The 23,554-nt window shown below is 43.6% G+C and overlaps 1 protein-coding gene across 2 annotated transcripts in view; it reads left to right on the top strand.

Annotated features, from left to right (window-relative positions):
- Positions 1 to 17,216: 17,216 nt before the first annotated feature.
- Positions 17,217 to 23,554, top strand: part of NID2 (nidogen 2) — a 78,139-nt gene continuing 71,801 nt past the window's right edge. The window contains exons 1-2 of one of the 2 annotated variants that reach the window (XM_061180841.1): positions 17,217 to 17,540; positions 18,217 to 18,525. In XM_061180841.1, the coding sequence (XP_061036824.1) occupies positions 17,292 to 17,540; positions 18,217 to 18,525 (558 nt within the window). In that variant the 5' untranslated portion in view covers positions 17,217 to 17,291. The remainder of the gene's footprint in view (positions 17,541 to 18,216; positions 18,526 to 23,554) is intronic. The other variant, XM_061180843.1, reaches the window with a different exon arrangement.

Below are 23,554 nucleotides of genomic sequence, written 5' to 3'. Positions count from 1 at the left end.
GCAAACAACTTTTGTCATTCCTGTCTTTATAAGGAAACAGAGAGCAGGATCAATGTCAATAGCCGTCATATCAGACACCTGCATCAGGCCTTACCTGGTCTTGTTCAAGCCCCCCTGTGGGGACCAGCACTGCTCTGGGCTCAGGCAAACTTCATGCAGTTGCCCCCTGCCAGGGCTCCCCCTTCTCTATATGTTGTAGCCCTCTTGTCTCCAGCCCCTTAACCTCCCTACTGATGCTGAGGTGTGGGACAGGCCCTGTTTGGTACTCACACATGCAGACCTGAAAGTGCAGAAGGCAGTAATGCTCCATGGGGCAAACTTTTGACCTAGAAGAAGGGAACTGGTGGATAAATTCATCCTCCTTTATCCCTACCCCACACACAGCTTATATCATGGCTTTTTAAATAAGGACAGTCCTGACAGTATCAAAGCATCAGTTGTATTTAATGGCACAAAACTCTATCAAGTTTCCTTCCGTTGGCTCTCCTTCCTCCTGCCTCTCGTGCCTGCTTCCTGAGCATGCATCCCTAATAAAGTAGGGACATAGAAAGCAGCTTTGGGCTCTGCTTTCTGGGGAACTCAGGTTAAGCCAGTAGAGTAGCTAGACCTAAAATCTACCTGTTCCTTGTATAAAACATGGGGTTAAGAAACCCAGTCTCATAATTAATAATGGAGAAAAGAGAAACAGAGTTTAGAGGAGACACTTAATAAATATATTTAACACATTTAATAAATAAAAATTGTAATTTGGGAAGATGAGAAAAATCCCTTATTTAAAACAGGATAGGCCAAAGTCTGGGTTCTTCTAGGAAGGAGATGTAGATTTAGGAAGATGGGGTGTGTCCTCTTTATCTTTTAGCTCTTGCACCTCCTTTATGCTGACTATAGAGTATATGCTCAATTGACACTTGCTGAATGAAAGGAGGAGAGAAAGTGATGGAGATATTTTAAAGTTGTGCAGAGGAGGTATGGTCAGAGGGCAAGTTGAAGGCAGGGAGTCAAGAGGAACAGGCGTGTCTCTAAAATCTGCCAGGCTGGGGCTATGAGCAAATCTGAATCTCTAATGCCTCATGGTATTGTACTTTACCTACCTGAAGGGAAGCTGTCGGCCAGGGGACTTGAGGTACTCAATTTCTGAGCATCTGTGATCTCGATTCCGTCTCTGTAGAATGAGAGCATTGAATGACATAACTTTTAATGGAGCCACTCATTCTTAGTATAGGCTGTGATTCACTTCTCTAGGCTTTTCAGAGAGGGGGTCGTGGGGAGGCAGGAGGACTGGGCAGTGGGAAAAGCCTAGGTCAGTCTCAGTGGTGAATGTTGGAATAAGCAACCAAAGAAAGGGTTCTGAGTAGCAATTAGGACCCAGCTAAGGTTGTATGAACACAGCCAGGCCCGGCAACCTGAGACTGTGAATGGAAAAGTCAAGGGCTGGAGAGATCCAGAGAAGGCTGATGATGCTGGGAGGCCTACAGAGTCAGACCCTGGGGTCCAGCCTCTGCACGGGACGAAGTGAATCCAGAAGGAGGTCAGTGTTCCTAAAAAATGGAAGGGGAGGGGTATTGCCATGTGGGAATTTGGTTCAAGGTTAGCTTGAAGAAGCAGAATTCCAACAGTCAATTCAGAGGAGGAGACTCGAAGTTTAAGGTCTTGGACTTGAAAAGTTGCAGACTGGGAAAATTGCACTCAGAAGGAAGTAAAAAAAATCTGAGCTCCAGACACAGTCAGTTAATAAGCTATGCAACCGTAGAAAAAGGATTTCACCCCTTGGAGTCCTGTCCGTGGAACAAAGTGCAATTTTAAGGTTCTCTTTGTGTTTCATCTTCCATGGTAATGGGACAGTGGTGGTACAGCTCGTGGTACTGTTGTGCCGGGGAAATTCTGTATAGGAATTCTATATAGGCAGCTGTCCACAGAAAATCTTGATTTTCCCCTGCTAGGGGGGACATCAGATGCATTATGTGCTCCTGACGGTCCCTCCAGCAGAAGCAGGAGACAGATGGTGAGGATAGAGAGGAAGTGAGAGACTTTGCAGAACACTGACCTGCAAGGGACCGTCCTTTCCACATCCTTACTTCATGAGCTCACGGGGTGTGGCTTCCAGGGCTCCACCAGTGTCCTAAAGTCACGTCTGTCCTCCTTTTCCTGCCCCACCCCTGCATGCCCTGGCAACAGAGTGAAAGATGAATGGCTCATCACCCAACTGCCCAACTCACTGCCCTGAGCCACTGCAACAGGCCTCCACCAATGGCATCAGTAGGAGGGGGACCAGCTACTCCCTTCATGATGAGGGACCTGGAAGAAAGGCTTGGAAGTGTCCAGGAACACCAGCCCTGTGGGCGTCTGGGCCCTTCCTGCAGTATGGCAAGGGGGACCTCAGGCCCAGGCCCTTCATCCACATGCCTCTGAACCACAGATTTTTATATTTTGAATATTCCTTTCTCTGGACTCTCTGCATTTGAATATTTGGAAGCCTGTTGCATCTCAAGTTTTTAGCTTTTTTTTTTTTAACCAAAAAGGATGAAAGACTTACGATAGTCTAAGGAGGAAGATTCTCTTGCTGGTGTTGCATCAGATTCTTTTCTCTGGGGGAGGCCTGCTGTTGAGGCAGCCTGGGGTGGGTTGAAAAGATTGTAACATGTTCTGGCTTGGGGCCCAACATTGTTGAAAAATGCTCAGAGGAGACTCAGAGCACTTAGATTTTTGGCTTTAAAACTGCCTTTGTTTAGATGTTCAAATTTGTTTAAATATTTTCTCAAACAGAGACAATAAAAGAACTTGAATAGAAATTTTTTTCCATAAAACAAAGCCTTTCCTAACCTAGGCTGACAGACTCTTTACAACAATAATAACAACCACTCTTATCTATTTTTTGATGTATATTGTTTGCTAGGTCTTAGGTCCTGTTCTAAGTGTTTCACATACTTTATCTCATTTAATTTTTTCAACAGTCTCCAAACTTAGTACTATTATCCCCATCTCAAAGGTGAGGAAGCAGAGACTCAGATGGCTTGAGTCTACTATATACCAGGGTGAACTAGTAAACTTCAGAGTTTAGGTTTGGCTACAAAGTCAATTTGTTTGACTTAAAAGCCTGGTCTCTATCTGTGGTATGCTGGCGAATGTCCAACAGCCGGCTCTCTGGGAGGGGAAGGGAGGTCTGCTTTATAGTGCTTGCCAGTTTCCTGAAGTGTAAATACCCCCAACCATGGCTGATTTCAAGCTACCTACTTGACATCACCAAACCTGGAGTTGGGAAGAAATACATAAAATTGACTCTTGCTGGTATCAGCCGCCTCCAGCACACCACAGCTTACTTTGTGTGTTATATTGTCATCAAACACATTTTGGAGCCTGGAGCAAACTTGTATCACCCACTATTTAGTGACAAGGTCCCCAGTCTCTCTACTCTTCATATACCCCTACATTTATTCTTGAAGGGGGCCTTCTTGGGACATTGAGACAGAGTACTTACCCTGGCCAGACACTGCCCTAAAGGCTTTTCTCACCTAATTTTTCCTACAGCTATTTTGAGGAGACTGCTGTTGTCTTCCTTATTTCACAAAACGAGGAAACAGACGCTCAGAGTGCTCAAGGAATTTGGTGAAGGTCACACAGCTCACAAGTGAGTGAGGGGTGGCTAGACTAAGGCTAGACCTCAGTCTATGAATCCTGATGAACTTTTAGGGAGGAACGGGGAAATAAATAAGAGGCTGGAGAGAGTAATGTTTGCCAAGCAAGGTTGGACGTAGATGAAATTTTGTCTATATGATGGAAAAAAAAAAAAAGCTATCATTCACTGGTATCTGGGTGATAGCAAACATCAGAATGATTGGCTATATTTTCATTTTTATGATCTGGATAATCTGGGAAAGAGCAATTGTGGTACAGTAAACATATGGAGGAATTGAAGGGTCTTGATTGAGTCCACCTTCAGCCACATCAGCTACATGATCTTGGATGTGTCCCTTGACCCTTCTTAGCTTTGACTGTCTCATTTCTAAAACAGTTGAACGGGCATCAACGGAGACAATGTAAGTGAATGGCATTTATGATCCAAATGTTTACATAATATTAAGTTTGGGGGTTGAACAGACACAGCTGGACAGAAGGAACTTCCTTTTATTCACAGCCTTTGAGCTTTCAGGAAAAATGTTAAAAGTTGAGAATTAGCTCAATTATTGTATAATTTGGGGTTCAGTGATAAAAAGATGGTATATAATTTCTTTAATCTTTAAGGGCTTTAAAAAATAGGTCCAAGATAAGTGTATTTTTCATGGAATTAAAAAGTTGTGAACTTATGAATGAATATCCAGAACCAGTCTTCTCCAGGAGAACTTGGTCTAGTTGTGTTATTCTGTTTCTTAGACTGTTTGGTTCTTGCTGATTTTAAGTTTAGGTTAGAAAACCACCAGAATCCAAATGGACTAAACGGTTGTTCCTGGTCCCTTCTTAGAGCTGTCACCCTAAATTCACATTGCATGGTAATGGTAGGTGTATCTAGCCAAAGGCTTATGAGAATTTTCTCATACATTGATACGTGCAAGTCACAAGCAGTCTTAGGTTAAGACTGATGCTTAAGGAATTAAATCCTGTACATTCTCCTTTGACCAGAAGGAATGTTGAGAAAGAAAAGTATGGCTCTGTTTCCCCACGTATGCGATAAAGTCTGAGACTTGCAAAAGAGCTTAAGTAGTACAACTCGTGTAAGAAGAATTCTTTGGGTGTAGTCAGTATAAACAGAGGGTCCTTGGCATGAACAGAGCCTAGGCAGCTGCAAAAGATTTGCTTAGAAAACCAAAAGATTAAATACTCTTAGAAGAGAGAGAGAGGAAATACCCACTAAGGTCTCTGATATTTCCTTTTTCTTTCCTACTTCTCAATAGCCTTCTAAGATTAAATATGCCTATCTATGGCTATTAAAAAAACAACAACCAAAAAACCAAAACAAAAAAACCACTTCTACTTAAGAATAATCATATTGTCAGCATTTCCCCTTAATTTCCTTAAATTTAAACAAGCATGGGGGTCTAAGTTTTAGTCACAAGAAATAAATCATTTACATTCCCTTGCTTTCATATCTATTCTTTATGAAATCATTCATAAAAGGACACTGATAGTAATTTAACCCCCGTGAGAATATTATGAGTTAATAGGAGTGATTGATGCAGAAAGGAAGTGCCCTTAAGTGAAATAATTAAAAGTACATACCAAAATCAGTTTGTTTAATATGGAAAACCGTGGTGAGCAATAATACAATGTAATAAATTTCTTTGTAGTCTTGCTATTCCCTATGATAGAGCGGCTACCCATATGCCAAGTTTCTTAAGACACAAACATGAAATTAACTGGACCTTGTTTTATATTTCCACATAATTCAACTGGTTACATCTTCCTAAAATAGTCCTTATTGCTACAACAAAGTTCTCAGTTCAAAGCTGGGAAATGTGTAATGTATAATTTCATCAGGAAGTTGGTACAACTTTAAAATTTTACTACAATATAGTAGAAACACTAATTGCTATTATGTTTAAAAATATGGGATTGTCAAAATGTGACTTTTTGGACTTAAAATCAGAAAAATTTCCATTTTATTAGAAAATATAACACAAGACAATTGAACACCACAATGTGGAAAGCTATCCAGGATTATTATTAAGTGATTAAAAGCAAGTTTTCAAACAGTACGTATAAAATGCCACCATTTTTCCACTTCTATAAATACTATATATGTTAGCCTATACATGGAGGAATATACACTAAGGTGTTAACAGTAGCTATGACTAGAAAGTAAAATTATTAAAGGAAACTTTTGTATTCAATATAACATATTTCTGTAACATTTAAATTTTTTATAACAAGCATGTATCACATTTGAAACCAGGTAAAGACTGTTTTAAAAATCTGTATATACAGATGGCAAATAAGCATATGAAAAGATGCTCAACATTGTTAATAATTAGAGAAATACAAATTAAAACCACAGTGAGCTACCACAGCACATCTATCACAATGGCTAAAGTAAACAATAGTGGCAACATCAAATGCTGGAAAGGATGAGGAAAACCCGTATCATTTAGACATTGCTGATGGGAATGTAAAATGGTACCACAACTCTGGAAAACAGTTTGACAGTTTGGTATAAAGTTAAACAGACACTTAGCATATGACCCAGAAATTGCACTCCTATGACAAAAGAATGAAACTTGTTGTCACACAAACACCTGTACATGAATGTTTATAGCTGCTTTATTCATAATCAGCAACATCTGGAGACAGCTCAATGTCCTTCAGCTAGTGAGTGGATAAAGAAACTGCAGTACACCCATAAAATGGACTACTCAGCAGTAAAAAAGAATAATGTACAGGTACATGTACCAACATAAATGAATCTGAAATGCATTATGCTAAGTGAAAGAAGTCCAGCTCAAATAGCTCTGTGATTTCATTTATATGACATTTGGAGAACAGATTAGTGGTGACTAGGGCTGAGAGGTGGGGTGAGGGAAGTGGATGCACTGGGCAATGTTTTAGGGTGATGGAACTTTCTGTCTCTTGATTGTGCTAGTGATCATACAGCTCTAAGCTTTTGTCGAAACTCATAGAACTGTACACCAAAAAAGCGAAATTTACTGTACGTACGTTTTAAAATAACTTTTAAAACAGAAAAATGTTACTGAAAGAAAAAGATCTAATTAGTGTTTTATGAGAAAAATATATATTTCTTCACAAGTCTCTATTCATCCTGTAAATTTTCTGGGTAGAGTTAAGAGAGACTGCTTTTAAATTGACAAAGGCAGTTGCCAAGTGTGAATGAACTGTGATTCTCTTGCTACTTGAGGAGAGATTGGGAGTTCAGAGCCATCGCTTGCAAACTCTCTTTATAAACGAAAACTGTATGAAGTGTAGGTCAATGCTCAGTTCTTCCAGAGTGGATGATACAGATGTGGAAGATGTACGTCCATTAACGCTTTAACCCCCTTCACGCCTGAGCGTTGCCTTTCCCCCACCCACCAATTAGATGCAAAAGGTTGTTTCATCCTACTTGTCTTAAATTCCTATGCTCCTTCTTCCTTTTATTAAAACCATGAGTATAGAAGGCCCTTGAGGGCCACAGTAAGCAAGGTTCTCTCTCCTCTGATAGTTTCATGGACCCTAACTGTGTATATCTGCCTGGGCTCCAAAATGTACAATGGAATGCTTTGGTGGGCAGCGTGAGAATAATCTCTTTAGCAGTTAGCATGGTATTTGCCAAATATAAAGCAATGTTTTCAATTACATTTTTCCTTTAAGTTTGTGTGTATTATGGAAGGGCAATTTAAAAAAAAAAATAGGAAAAGAAGGAGGAGGAGAAGGAGAAAACAACACAAGAAAATCTGCTGGCCTGAGGCCGGAAGGCTGAGTTTTTCTTGGTTACGTTCATTTCCCAGCTCAGCGTAGAGATGAGGCCTGTCCTATTCACATGGCTTATTAATGAGTCAGGCTTTGAGCTGTAAATAGAAGGGCCAAAACAGATCATTCCATGTAAGTAAGTCTTTAAAATGGCACCCTAAGTAATGGTTAGGATGCACCAGATGTTTTTAGTGAAGTCACCACTTCACAGAACAGCTTACCCAGGAGTCTCAACTGAAGGACGCACCCTCCCCCAAATGCCTATCATTTTATTTCCCTTCTTGGAATAGAACACCTTTCCCATCCTGTCGGAAAATAACATTGGGAAGCTACCATTCTGCTTATGTGATTCTGTTATTCTGTTTACTGTGGCTGCCAGATGCTTCAATTAAGGGCTAAAAGGTGGTCTTTTCAACCGAAACAACCAAGTGAATGCTTCCACGTTGAAGTCAAGGGAACAGGGGTCTATTAAGTCCTTCTCGTATACCTTGTCTTTGAAGAGATCATAGCCAGAGAGCTCAGCAGAGTACATCACCAGCGCTTTGAACTGATCTGAGAGAGGGTGCTTCTTCCCATCATCTCTGTTAATTGCCGGCATTGCGTGGGGCAGAAAGGGCTGGAGCTTTGGCTCCATGGTTGCTAGCCTGGGAACTTGAAACTTGATTCTCTTCCTGCTACGATGTGTGAACGAGAGACTGGAACTTTCTGAGTCAGAGTTTTGTCACACTAAAGCAAGGGGATTCGAGTACAGGATTTCTTGGGCCCCTTCTAGTTCCAAAAGGCTATGAGTCTATGAAATAAGAGGGGAAAAACATATGAAACCCAATGAGATCAAATCAGTAATGGAGTTCAAGGATACATAATGCTCAGAACTGTTCCTGAATCATGAACTCACCTGTTTATCAGGATACTGCTCATTGAATATATAGAATAAAAATTAAAGAAGTGGCAAAGGACCCTATTAAAGGACAATTTAGAAGGATGGAGATGTTTAAAATTCTAGGACACATGGTATAATGATGTTAAATACTCAAGCTTTTGAGGTAGCCTGCCCAGGTTTGAATTTTAGCCTCGGTACTTGGTAGCTGTGTATCCTTAGCTAAATTGCTTTTCTGGGCCTCATCAGAATGTAAAAAATTCATCAGATGTAAAAAGAAATAATAATATTTTCCTCAAAGAGTTGCCATGAGGATTAAATGAAGTAATGCATGCTTGCCTGGATCATGAAACATTTGAAGTAGATGGCCAGTACTACTGCTGCTACTACTACATAGAGTATATAGTGAATGATAATACTCCAGAACTGCATAGAGCAGTGGATGGTGGTAGTGGGACGGCACTGGTGGAGTGACTAAGGTACCAGCCTTGGCATACAAAGTCTAGGGTTTTAGTTCAAGATAACACAGAAGCAAAGAACGTGCCCACAAACAAATTCCACAGTGTCCGTGCCATTGGGCATGTACTGCCATTTACTAGCTAGGCAACTTTTGGCCATGTCTCCTGACCTCTCCAAGCCTCGGTCTCCCCTGAAGATACTAATGCTTGCCTCTCAGGATGTTGGAATGAACTGCATGAGATAATGCATGTGAAATTGTGCACTGTAAACCACAAACTCCTCTGCTGCTGTAAGGATTGTTATGACCTAGTAAGATAATGAATGAAAACCTATGACAGAAGTCTTTCCAAAAGGATACATCCATTTCTCTGACATGTTTTTGCTTTTTTTTTTTTTTTTTGATGACACCTACAGGAACATGTATTACTGACAGATAAAACATTAACTGTCTGTGGCACTTTACCATTTTTACCTGCTTTACATAACCTCCTTTCATTCCCACAACCTGAAAGGTGCGTAAGCTATCTGTCTTCATCCTGACCCTGTGCTTAGTTCTAATCAGCGTCTTCCTCCCCAGCTGCCGTGGTCTGGCCTCTGCTCCCGCTCCTTTTCACTCATACCATGTAGTTATTATTGCAAGCAGAGGTAAGAATAATATCCAACGCTCCTCTTGAATGGTAGGTCAAGGGAAGCCTTTGAACAAGGAAGGCGCATATTCAGGTATTTTAGGAAGCTTACTTAACAGCAGCTGAACTCTGATAGACTGGAACTTGTGGGCTAAGACTGGGTAGATTAAAGTGTTGTTTAACGACAAGGAGAGGTGGTAAGTGCCTGGACTTGAGTGATGGCAGGGAGGTTTGGAAGGGGGCAAAAGACTGGAGACCAGGAGGCAGGAAGTAAATCTACAGAATTATATTCATTCAGTAAATATTTATGAAACATTTACCGTGTGTCAGGTATTACATTAGGGGCAGGGAATACACCAGTGAGCAAAAAAGAGAAAATCTTGATCTCTGTGAATCTGTGATCTGTGGCATTTGTCAAGTAATTGGATGTACATGGAAAGGGAAAGCGAGAAGTCAAATAGAGGTGGCTGAGGTTTCGGCTTGAGTGTCTGGGGACATGGTGTCACAGTTGACAGCAATGGGAGGCAGGAGAAGGACTGGGTTGGTGTGAAAGGTGACACATTTGTTTTCAGCACAATGAACTTGGAGAATTGCTATAGAATTAAAATGCTTTCCTGAAAGGAAATGAGCTCAGGATTAACTCTTGGGTTCTGTGACTGGCACCATGTGATCTATGGGTAGGTGTACAGTTTAATCAATGTTTGATTCCCAGAGACACCCAGATTAGACTGGAGATACTTACTTATTCCTGGTCCTGAATTTTAGGAGGCATTTTTCTTGTAAACCTTATATGAGAAAATTCATTAAAATAGTATCGTTAAATGTAGCTTTATAAAAAGATACTGAAATGTTTATCAAGTTGATTTTTCTCATAAAGACCTTCCATAAAAGTTGAAAGCATAAAATTAAATCTTAACTCAGTCAAGGTATTTTTTGGAAGCAGTAAGATAACATAACCCTACTGCATTGTTTTCTGATGACATAACTTAGTACAGGGAAGGAATGTAGAGAATATATGTCCTGTAGGCTGTGTTTCAAATATCAGATGTATCTGGGAAACTACTGCTGAGGGTGGATTTTGGTTAATTTCGGATCAGATTCTCTGCCTGGTACCTGACACGGCAATGTTCAGTGTGGCAAATCAAAAAAAGCTCTGGAGGCCACAGATATAAACTAACAGAGTTGGACTGCCTGGGTTTGAATTCTGGTTTCAACCCTTGCTGGCTAAGTTTTTGGTCATGTTGCTTAATCCCTCTCGCCTCAGTTTCTTTATCTGCAAAATGGGCGTGTACAATGGATTAATGAAATCATTCTTATCCAGTCCTTAACTAGAACCTGGTACATTATAAAGGTTCAATTAAGGCTTGCCATGATTATCTTTGGCTTTATTAGCATTGTTCTGACTCATGCACTAACTTCTAGAGGAAGTGACATTGGCCAGCCGGTCACATGCGGCAGAAACAAGGTGATTCAATTCGGTAAGAAGCACAGGATGTCTAGGAAAGCAGCACAGATGAAGCCAAGGACAACAGCCTCTGGAAACACGGCCACAGCCACTACCCAATGAGACAGCGCACACTGAGTTCACTCCCGGGCAGTCACTCAACTCATTAGAAGTTGACCAGCCCTTATTTATTCAGCATTGTGCTAGACAGCTGTGGGAGTCTTAAAGGAAGTGAAAAGCAGGACCTTTGAGGAACTTACCGTCTGGGTAGGGAGAGAAGTCTTTGTGAAGGAGCTGCATGCTGATGTTATAGTAATTAAATGCTAACTTGTACTTGGGGTAGTCACAGGAGGAAAGGGAGCAGTACTGGCCTTTCTGCACTATTCTTTCTATAGGCATCTAATGCTATCAACCGGAATACCTTCAAATATAATCAGCAGTGGGAATCTTGTCTACCAACATAAAAGCCACACCTTTTAATTTCTACTTTCCCCGTAACAATCCAGAATATAATTAATATGTGAAGAAGCAGGGAGTGGGTTGCTTGGGAAAAAGTACAGGAGTTAAGAAAGATTTCTTTACAACACTTTTTCCCCCTTCAAATCAACAGTGGTTTACTAAACAGCCCAGAGGGTTGTAGCAGGTACTGTGCTAGACCCATGAGATTTAGAATATGAGGAAGATCCGATCCTGCCCTCGAGCGCTGGTTCACATTCTAGTGGCCAGGTCGGACTGTCAAGGCCTATCTCTCTTTCCGTGCTCAGGCTTGTGGGAAAAACAGTCTGAAATAGACATTAGAATGCATAAGAAAAAAGAACACAGAAGAGTGCCATTACAGGAAAACTACAACCGAGGCCCTTTCAACCAGATGAAGGGACAGACATAAATAGGCCATTTCAGTATTTTCGTTGAGGAGTTAAGACAGGAGTGTGCCCAGGTGTCACAGCCACACAGAGGAGAAGTTCTCTGCCAGAATTTGGGGAGGCTGCCCATGTGATGTGATGTCTGCCCTGAATCCTGAAGGGAAGGAGAGACCATCAGGAGACGGGCAGGGTGTTCCAGTCCAAGAACAGCATGACCAGAGGAACACCAGAAGCAAAATACTTGTGTGGATGGGGAACTAGAAACAGTTGGGTGTTACTAAAGGTGTGAGCAGGAAGGGGCAGGAGATGACAGATGAGGCCAAGCCATGAGGGCCCTACCAGCTTAAGATTCACCCTAAAGGTGAGGGAGAGCCACCAGAGGGTCTTAGACAGGAATATGTGATGGTCAGATTTGTGTTTTAGATACACATAGAGGAAGGATTTAGCAAAGTATCTGTTAGGTTTAGGTACTGCTGCGTGGAACAGTGCTTAAGCCAACAGGGTTTGTTTTCTAAGTCTGGAGGTAGGCAGTTCCTCACTGGCTAAGACACTCACATCCTTGTTGTCTTTTTGCTTTGCTATCCTTTTGTCCTCACAGTTGTCACCTCATGGTCAAAAGATGGCCGTCTGAGCTCAAAACAACACATCCGTGTTTAAGGAAGCAAGAATAGGGAAAGATGCGACTCTTCCCTTTAATCACCAGTGTAAAAGCCCTCCCAGGGACCACCATACTTTGAGGAAACTACTGGTGGTCAGGTCAGGACTATACTAGCTGGCCACCTCTAACTGTAAGAGAAGCTGGGAAATCAGTGACCTTCTTACTTACGTAGTAGATTTGGGCAAGGGAGGAGGTTGGGAATAAGTGGTAGTTATCAGGTATGGTATGTAGCTAACCTGTAGTTTCCGCCACAGAAGCTAGCAGGTGGGAAATAGTGAGGACCCAAAACAGGGCAACGGTAATAGAGAGGGAGTGGATACTGCTGCCATTAACTGAAACTGAAAACTCAGAAATTCTGAGTAGTGGATCTCATTCTCTTAGATGTCGGTTTGAAGTATCATCCCAAGAGGATATTCAGCAGGGAGTTGGACATAAATGAAAAACTCAAGTGAAGACTTAGGGCTTGGGATATATTTGGAGGTCATTCAAATGTAGGGCATCCCACCTACATTGTAATGACCTTCAAATATATCCCAAGCACTAGGAATTTCTAAGTAGTGAATGGTTTTTCATAGGCCTAACATAATTTTCAATCAATCCTGAGTCTGTGGAGATGTGCGAATTTGCACAACTCTATTTTCTCTACCTGCTAGAACACCCAGCCTGGAATTTAATGGAGAGTAAAGTCATGTAGGGAATCACTGTGTGCAACAAGAACCAGAACATTTTCTGCCAAGGCCACCTCCAATACAAACATGTACACACACCAGTCCGTGCTATACATAGAACTTGGCCTTGAATACTAAAATCTATTTGCCATACCATGGAGCAAATGTGTTTTCATTCTCTTGATTAAAATAACAGGAAATGTCATCATTCTTGAAGTCATTGTATTTATAACAGAAATATAACCACAAGTGTATATATATATATATAAAACTTTGGAGACTCTTGCCGAGATCTATTGGCAAGGCATCTGGTACCATCTGTGGCTTGGGATAAAAACTCCTGCACTTGAGAATCTTACCTCTCAAGCAATTACTCTGAAGATCCAATCCAAGAGGACTAAAAATGTCTAGAGAAGAAGTCCTCTATAACTTCCAGCCTGGAAGGGCCTCTGCCTCTTTAGCTAGTCTGGCAGGTCATGGAAATTCTACTCTGGAGCTGGGGATACAAGAGAAATACTTTTTCAGTATTTACTTTGACCAGTGAAATAGCTATGACAGATTGTTTTCTTTTCACCAAGACCCAAAGTGACATTTTAAAGGAGAAACCACTCTTTGGGTACCATAGAGTCTTTTAAAAACAATATTAGAATAAGAGCTCAAAGGAGTGTCTGCTCAAGCACAGCTGTCCAAAGCCTCATATTTCAAAAAGAATTCGGCCACTTTAATGCAGACAGGAGTCAGGACTGCTCATTTCAGCCTCTTCCCTGTTGGATCTACTTCTTCATATTCAGATAACATCAGATTCGAACCTAGTGACAGCCTTTCAGTTCAAGGGCATTTTTTGCCCGTTTTGCTGTTAAATGCATGCTACATTGCAGCATTGCTCCTTTTTTTTTTTTCTTCTATATTTATGCTTTGTTTTTGCAACTGCTTATGAGATCCGTAAGGTCAAGGGTCACATCTTGCGCTCTGTTATTTCTTGCAGAGTTGTGTTTGTCATGGTAAACTCCCAGGAAATAGTTGCTGAATGGACGAATGAATGAAAGAATGACAAAAACTGGAGAGCAGTGGTAGGTGAGTCACTAGGCAGCCTGGTAAAGAGGATTACAAAACTCAGGTCAGATTAGCAGGAAAGGTGGTGTAGGGACGAGGATGTTTCATCTGAGCTGCAGACATGGATCCTAGGCCTAGGTTGCCTTGCTTGGCTTCACTCTTTCAACAAATATTTCTTTAAGGGTCTTCCAACGAGCCAGGCTGGAGTTGTAGCAGGCCCTGAATGAGACCAAGTCCCCTCCCTCCAAGTGTTGTAGTGGTAGGGAGGGGGCTATGAGGAGACCAGGGATGGCAGGAGATATGATAATGACAAGCGCTGGGCAAATGGAGCAGAGAAGGGGCTTCTAGGTTAGACTGGTTTCCAGGAAAGCTTCCTGAAGAGAAGGGTTTTGATTCAATTCTTGAATAAGTTTTTGGCTAGATGAGGTTGATTGGAAAAAACATTATAGGTAGAGGGACTAGCATGTGGGGATGTCCAAACCATAAAATAGGAGGTCGCCTTTGAGAACTAAAGTCCCTGCTGAAAGGCCAGTGGTGGCCAGAGCTGAAGTTAGAGAGGTAGTCTTGAGCTGCCTTGCAGAGGGCCTTGTGGCAATGTGATTTAGAACTAAAGATCAGAGGTTTAGAAATCAGACAGAACTGAGTTCAAGTCACAGCTCTTGTACTTACTAGCCATGTAGCAGTAACTGTTCTTTTTTTTTTTTTACCCAGAAATCAAGTCTTGATTTCTTTAGCACAGTGTCTGTCTAGCTCTATCACTTATCTATTGCTGCATAACAAATTATCCCAAACCATAACAGCTTAAAACAACACAGCTTTGGGCTTCCCTGGTGGCACAGTGGTTGAGAATCTGCCTGCCAATGCAGGGGACGCGGGTTCGAGCCCTGGTCTGGGAAGATCCCACATGCCGTGGAGCGACTAGGCCTGTGAGCCATAATTGCTGAGCCTGCGCGTCTGGAGCCTGTGCTCCACAACAAGAGAGGCCGCGATAGTGAGAGGCCCGCGCACCGCGATGAAGAGTGGCCCCCACTTGCCGCAACTAGAGAAAGCCCTTGGGCGGAAACGAAGACTCAACACAGCCATAAAATAAATAAATAAATAAAAATTTAAAAAAAAAACAACATGGCTTTATTAAATTCTCAAGTATCTGTGGGTCTGGAATCTGAGCCCTGCTTAGTGAGGGTCCTCTGCTTCAGGGTCTCTCACAAGGCTGCAGTCAGAGTGTCAGCCAGAGCTAATGTGCCATCTCAAGACATGACTGGGGAAGGATCCACTCCAAGCTCACTTACATGATTGTTGGCAGTGCCTTGCAGATGTTGGCCAGAGCCTGCCCTCAGTTCCTTGCTATGTGGGCCTTCCCAGCATAATGGCTTGCTTCATCAAAGCCAGGGAGAGAGAGTCTGCTAGCAAGACAGATTTAGCCTAATCATTGAAATGATTTCTTATCCCTATTGCCACATTCTTTGGTTTAGAAGTTACTAGGCCAGCCTACTACTCCAGGGGAAGAAATTATGCAAGGGAGTGAACATCAGGAACTGGGGATCATTGGGGGCCATCTTAGGGTCTGCCTGACCCACTAACTTATGGCTTATCACCACTAAATAAATGTTAACTATTATTATTCTCAGTTGAGAGATTTGCAAAAGCTACAGAAAGCCAGTGAAGGATATCATATCAAGGAGTAACTTTAGGTGACCTTGGGCAAGTCAAGTCACCTCATGTCTTTGAGCTTCTAATTCCTCCTCAGTACAATGAAAATATCTGTCTCCAAAAGAAAGGAGAACATGTATGCAAACACAAATACATTTTTGTAACACCAAATATACAAAATCTCCACAGTCTAAGGAAGCAAACTGCTTTGGGGCAATTTTCCATTTTGTGTTGATTCTGTGAGTCTCACAGTCTGATCTTTTCAAAGTTTTCAGGGCTTGTCCCTGTGGGCTGGTAAGGATTTGTATAACTGGAATAAACACCCACAAAAAGAAATCTGTTTTTTGAGCATCCCTTAAGGCATTTCCAAAGGTTTGCTTTTCCCTTCTTTTTAAATACCTTTGCTTCCAAGGACCCCATGGGGGTCCCGAGAGAGAAAACAGTCTATCTGGGAAATATCAAGCTCTTGATAATAAAATTGGTAATAAAATCTCGTCCGGCTCCTGGAGCTTCGCAGCGGGGATGTTTATGGTAGATGGGGTTCCCGCACACCCTCGCAGCTGGTTTGGAGGCTGTGCGATTTCCAGTCCCGCGGAGAGCTCGGGTTACCACCTCCGTGGGCGCTGTCAAGGGCAGCTTCCATGCCTGCGGGTAGCGGGCGAGAGACCCGGGGTCCCTCCACCGTGGCGCCGGACCCATCTCTGCTTGGTGTCCAAACCGGATGCCTCATTCCACGCCCCAAACAGAGCCGATCACACACTGTCGCGTTTCATGGCCTTCCCGGGTGCGGTTTTCCCCGGGGAAGGTAAACAACGCTCTTGACCCGAACTGGCAGGCATTTCGGCCCGGTGGCCCTGTCCTCCCGGGCGGTCCAGCTCTCCCGGGAGGCGGCCTTCGGGAGGGGGACGGAATTTAGGAGTCAGGCCCCCGGCTTCATACAAAGGCGCGCTTCTCCGCAGCGTCTCTGGGTGGAGCGAAGAGGCCGAGGAAGCTGTGGCTGCGACAGTGCCTTTTGCTTCTCGGCCGGAGAGCCTGACCTCGAGGGCGAGGGGCGCCCGGCACTCCAGGGCAGGGCACCATCCTCGCCTTGCCAGCCTGGCGGGGCACTTCGCGCCAGCCAGCAGCTGCACAAGCCGCCGCGAGGTCCCCTTTGGCGCTGAGGTCATCTCCTGCAGCGCTGCTGCCTTCGGACCGTGCGGGCCATTTGGTCCCGGAGGCGGGAGTCGCCGGCACCCCTGGGCAGCCTCGAGAGGAGGGTGAGAGTGCCCCCGCGAGCTCTCGGGGAGCGCAGGCGGAGGAGAAGTGGTTCCGACCACCCCTGGCCGGGATGTTTCACCCCGCCAGCCCCGCCGATCCGGTGACCACTGCCTTAGAAAACTTAAACGAGAACCAGATGTGGTGGCCGCTGTCGAACTTTCTCAGAGCCGGCGATTGGTCCCGGGGCCAGGGCCGCAGCCAATCAGCGCTCTGGGAGGGCCCGGAGTCCCGCCCCTCCCGGGACCCCGCCGGGATCAGGTTGGAGGCCAGCGCGGCGGGGCTAGTGGGCTGGTTGGCGGGGCTGGGACGGGCTCTGCCGTGGGGTAGCCCAGGGCCGAGAGAGCATGCGGGGGCACCGGACGGACGAGCGGCCCGCGCCGCCGCCGCCGCCGCCGCCGCCGCTGCTGCTGCTGCTGCTGCTGCTGCTGCTGCTGCTGCTGTCCCGGGCCGCGGCGCTGCACCCGGGCGAACTCTTCCCCTACGGGCAGTCGCGAGGGGACCAGCTCCTGCAGGAAGGCGACGACGAAAGCTCGGCTGCCGTGAAGCTGGCGCTTCCCCTGCGCTTCTATGAAGCCCAATTCAGCGAACTCTACGTAAGTTTAGCTTCTTCCTGGTGCGGGATTCTGCAGATTTCTTACAGCTTCTGAACAGGCGTCAGTGTAGTGCGGCTCTCAGCGAACCCCTGCCTTCCGAAGGGAGGAAATAGTCCGCACAGTCGGCTGTCCCCGAGCGCCCTCGGGGTGGGACCTGGCTTTGCAGTGATGCTGTTGCCGGACCCTCTGCTTTTCCCTGCTTCAGGGGGGCGGGGAGAGGGGGGGAGGGGGTAAGAATTATTCGCAGCCGCATAAGCGTCCCAGGCAGAAAAGAAGGTGGGATTGCCAAGCCGGCCAGTGAGGTTTCCAGTTAGGACAGCGAGGAGGCTGTGCACGTCTGCAGAGCTGGGTGTTCCCTCCTCGGACCCGTAGCTTTTTTCCAGGGTTGTGCGGGAAGTGAGAAGGTAACGTGAACGAGTTTTAGGGCTCCTGGACCTATTGCACCGCGCTTGTGGGCTAGGGGTGACGGGTGGGATGCCGGCTGAAGTTGCGCTGGTCGCCCTGAACCAGGAATCGGGCTCCCAGCCGATGGGGAAGGGGGAGCTTCATGCCCTGGGCGGTTCCCTTCCCTCTTTACGGAGCCAGGGTGGGCGCTCGCGTCCGGACCTGTGGTGGCCCTCCTTGGGCTTCTTGCAACGTACGCGACCGTCACACTTTTGTCCCCCTCGTCCTCCAGGTGGTCACCAACGGCATCATCTCCACCCAGGACTTCCCCAGGGAGACCCAGTATGTGGACGATGATTTCCCCACAGACTTCCCGGCCATCGCCCCTTTCCTGGCCGACATCGACACGAGTCACGGCAGGGGCCGGGTCCTTTACCGCGAGGACACCTCCCCGGCGGTGCTGGGCCTGGCCGCCCGCTACGTGCGCGCAGGCTTCCCGCGCTCCGGCGCGCACTTCGCCCCCACCCACGCCTTCCTGGCTACCTGGGAGCAGGTGGGCGCCTACGAGGAGGCCACGCGCTGGGCCCCGCCCTCGGGAGAGGTAAGCGACCAGGGATGCTTGCTTGGCCTCTGTGCCAACCGAGGGATGGGCTTGAATTCTGGGCTGGAACCCAGGGACTGGCTTGAAATTTTTCCTGAGTCTGCTCTCCCGCTAAATCTGATGTATAGTTTGGTGGCACCAGGGCTGAAGTGGCTCGGAAGGGAAGAAGGCTGTTTTCTCCAAGCTTTCTCTGAGGGTCTGAGAGGTCACTCTTGCAAGGAGAACTGCTTAAGGGATGTGAGTGCCCCAGTGCAGCTGCAGAAGGGGTTTATGGTTTGATTGTTTTTAGAATCACCTCATATGTACAAGAATTATTTCTAATTATATGTTCATTGAAGGAAACACATCAGAAAATGCTGGCAATTTTAAAAAGAACAACCACTCATTTTCCTACCACTCAAAGATAACCACTGTTAAACAGTTTCATGTGCATCTGCCAGAGCTATTTCCTATCCATATCTGTATCTATCACTGTCTATTAATGATGAGTTCACATTGCACATACGGTTTTGTAACTTTTTTTTCACTAATTAGTAAACTCTGAATATGTTTAGCTGTCAATAAATATACTTCTCCAACATCATTGTTAATGTTTGCATATATTCCATCCAGTGGATTTCTCATTGTGCCCAGTGGTCAGCAAGGTTATTTCCAATTTTTCATCATTATAAATTTGTGAAGCACTTTTTCCTTTTTAAGCTAAATCTTTGTACCATGTCACTAGTTGACATTCCAGGAAGCGGAATTGGTGGGCCAGAGTGATGCATTTTTTATAAGGTTTTAATAGCCTTTGCCAAATTGCCCTCCAGGTACCGGTTCACATGCTCCGTACTTTACAGGAGACTGCCCTTGATTCCTTGAATAGTCTCTACCTGAGAAAGTGAAACAACGTAAGCTCCCGGTCATTAGGCTTGGCATCAACATTTGAGGTACTCCAAATGGACATCAGGTGGCGCCAGGGTGGCTTGGCAAAAGGTGAGCTGCCTCACTCCTGGGGTAGGTAAGGGCTTCCTCCTATGAAATTAGACCTGAATCTAAAATGTCAACTCTAAAGGCTGAAACTCTTTGAGTTTATCTCTATTTTAACTCATCAAAGTGATTCTTAGCTATAGAAAGATGACACATATCCTCCGTAGGTTCAGAGAGATTAACTAGCTTGCCCACTCTCAATGAGTGATTCAAGGTGGTGGCCATTCTTATTCTGTGCTCCCTGAGTAAGAGGAATATTTCCTAAAGGCTTTACTAAGCAAAGAGGATCTAGAAATACAAATCATTTGAATTGATTTTTGCCGTTCATTTTTTTGGGGGTCAGGCAACATCTAGTTTTGTTTACTGAATAATTTTTTAATGCATAGGTTTGACATTTCAGTTATTCAATTCAACAGAGTACATTCAATTCAAAAATATACAGTGAGCACCTTCTTTTTTAAAAAATTTTTAAATTTTATATTGGAGTATAGCTGATTAACAATGTTGTGATAGTTTCAGGTGCACAGCAAAGCAGCTCAGCCGTACATATACATGTGTCCATTCTCCCCGCAAACTCCCCTTCCATCCAGGCTGCCACATAACACTGAGCAGAGTTCCCTGTGCTGTACAGTAGGTCCTTGTTGGTTATCCATTTTAAATATAGCAGTGTGTACATGTCAGACTCAAACTCCCTAACTATCCCTTCCCCCCTGGTAACCATAAGTATGTTCTCTAAGTCATTTATACAATGGAATATTACTCAGCCATTAAAAAGAATGAAATAATGCCATTTGTGGCAACATAGATGGACCTAGAGATTGTCATACTGAGTGAAGTAAGTCAGAAAGAGAAAGATAAATATCGTATGCTATCGCTTATATGTGGAACCTAAAAAAAAATGATACAAATGAACTTATTTACAAAACAGAAACAGACTCACAGACTTTGAGCACCTTCTTTGTTCAGGGCATTGGTCTAGGTGGAGGGTTGGAGAAAGATGAATAAGGTATGTTGCATTCATTAATTCACTTTTGTCCATAAGTTTAAAAAACATTTAAAGTTTAACATACCTATAATACAAAGTTTAGAAAATAATGTTTATAATTATACTAACCAGAGGTCACCACTGCTAGTATTTTATTGTGTTTTCTTCCAGTCTTCTTTTCTAAACATACATCTTATATGTGACATATTCATATACGTATGTGTATGTAAGTAATTTATATTTAAACATAGTTGAGATTTATTCATCCAACAAACTTTTTTGCACTTACTGTATGTCAGGACATGTAGAGACTGTGAAAGGACACATTCTTTACTCCTAAGGATGTCATAGTTTAATAGGTATATCGATTATTATTCAGTATGATAAGTGAAATAGCATCTTGACTTAAGGAGACTAACTCTACCCCTCCCTTGTTAGGGGACCTGATCTGGGAAAGTTTCAGTGAGCAATTGTCTTTGCATCTGAGTTGAGTAGAGTAGAACATTCCCAATAGAAGAGGTAGCATATGACATATCACCCATGGACTATATTATATAATGTGTTTGGGGCATTCCATGTGGTATCTTATTACTGAAGAGGAAGGGTGGTGGGACATGAGGCTGGGAAGGCCATGGAGCGGGGGCAGATCATGCTATGCTAGGAGTTTGGACTTGGTTCTTTGGCATTGGGCAGCTTTTGAAGGATTTTAAACAGAAGTTTTTTGTTGTTATTTTATTTTTTAAAGAGAGCTCTTTTTGACTGTATTGAGAAGGTAAGGGTTCAATGGAAAGACTGACTACTTAGACAATTATCATATATGTTGTTTATTCAGGATATCTTGTTAATTCTTATAACAACATTTTATCATGCTGTCTTCCCACAACAATGCTGCATGTTTAAGATAAGTACAGCAAGACTTATTGTTTGCCATTACGTAGTAAGTTAAGGCAATTGTCTAGAATTCTGTACGTAGTGAGGCAAAGGCAGGTTTAGAATACAGATTTCTTGATTCTTAGTTTTTGTTGTTGTTGCTTTTACCCAGACTTTTCATGCAGGACCCATTTCCTTGGCACAAGTGATGTAGGTAGACACAACAATAGTTGTACCTTTTCCAAAGACTTCCAATAAATGAGGTTTTTTTTTTATTGTCTCGATGTGATCTTTGTACCAGAAGAGTCCTTGGAACCATATTTCATTCAAAGGAAGAATGAATTTGGAATGAAATTTTCCAGGGACACTACCGACACCTTATTACTTCCAAATTAGTATTCCAATGCTCTTAAGTGAATTCAGCTGCATCTATCTTATTTTTTCAACAGAGAAAGACAACGTTGAGCTGAGTGAGAGGAATCGGAGAGATGAGCAGTTGCACAGAATCTCTGGGGTGATGAAGTCACACTAGAGCTTTAGGATTCCAATTTTATCAGGGCTTATTTGAAACTGAAAATTATAATACAGACAAGGTGACTTTAATTACTTTTCTCAGTTTCATCTGCAGCATGGGAATAATGCTTCTGATGTGAAGATAATGACAATAAAAAACATTTTGAAAGAAGTGGTTTATGAAAGCTTATCCAGTGACTTTGGAAGCAATGATCCAGCCTCAGTCTTAGTTTCCTAATCTGTAAAATGAAGTAGCAATGCCTACCTTACAGGACTGTTGTGAGAATTCACTAAGGTGACATTTTAAAGTAGCCATTATGGTCCCTTAGACTTAGCAAGTGCATATGCTCAGCCAATCTGTGTTCCCCTACATTGGGTTGATGGGACCAGATTCTGGTTCTTTTATTTCTCTATTTCTCTGTCTTGTAAGGATGCTGTGATGTAAGTCCTCTACTTAAGGACTCTTTAAATACAAGCTTTTCTAAATTGCAACTTCTGTCTAGGCCTTTTTATGGTGGGGGCAGAGTGGGGGAAGATTTGTAGAATCCATCTCTTTTCTAATTAAAATCAATCTTCAGACATTGCCATATGCTGAGTTGGCTTCAGAATTTGTTTCATTTAGAAAGGAGATATTCTGTTTGGAGAGAGGATGTTTCTTTAATTACCCACATTGAAGTTTCTTCTGAATACTTTGAAGAGCTCTGTGACATGAGTTCTCATTTTAGTAGTTCTTTGGAGATAGATTTTGGCAAGCAATAATCTACTTTGCTTGAAGGACTATGTGAATTCTACATGGCCTTCTTAAACCTTGGCATACTAACTTCATGTTGCAGAGTTACTGGAAACTTGAAGGTATCAGAGGAATGGCATCTTTACCATTTAAAACTATTTCAGATGTTGCCCTTTCTCGACATGGATGGTCGTGGTGGGTGTGACAGGATGTGGTACCTGATACTGCAAGAATATCAAGGCATCTAAAAACATATCACCAAATGGTGTTTATCAACTCACTCAATCTGAGACTCCTTGAACTGTCATAGGTACTTCACAGAGCAAAGTCACGGTATTGACCTTCAAAGAACTTATGGGCAGGAGACATACTGCCCATATGTTTAGTTTAGCTGTGTTTTTTTTTTTCGGAGGTGGGGTAGGTGAGACTGTTGTTTTGTTGTTGTTTGAAGGATGAAGGGGGATAGGGAACTGGGCTACATAGATCTGTGTGGTACAGGGAATGCATTGTTGACCTGTATTAAGTTGGGCTGAAAGAATGGATATTGAGAATGGGGCAGCAGGACAGATTGTTCTGGCCTAGGGTGTGTCCTGGGAGAAGGCCAAGGGAGCTGAGGCTGGAGAAATGGATGAAGGCAGGTGTGGTGCAGTAACATAAGATAAGCAGAAGACTTCCCAATGGAGGCTTCACCATGGGGAGTGAGACATGCTGACTTGTTTCAAGGAATGATAGTCATTGACAGAGAGGGTTGGATCCAGGGAGAAAATGAGAGGTAAAAGCAGGACACTGTTGTAGCTTTTTGAGCTCTGAAGCTGAGGTCCAGAAGAGGGGAGGTCTACAGTCTACCTGAAAGAGTTTAGCCTCTGTCTGAGATATAGCTATGCAGACGTAGAGAACAGAGACATATATGGAAATTGGTTAAAGAAATGCTGAAGTTTTGCTAAAGACTAAGTGTCAGGAAG

The sequence above is a fragment of the Eubalaena glacialis genome, chromosome 2 (genome assembly GCF_028564815.1).
Source record: "Eubalaena glacialis isolate mEubGla1 chromosome 2, mEubGla1.1.hap2.+ XY, whole genome shotgun sequence".
In the NCBI taxonomy this organism is placed as follows: Eukaryota; Metazoa; Chordata; class Mammalia; order Artiodactyla; family Balaenidae; genus Eubalaena; species Eubalaena glacialis.
Note: the sequence above shows the minus strand (reverse complement) of the source record. Positions and strands in the feature narration are given on the sequence as shown.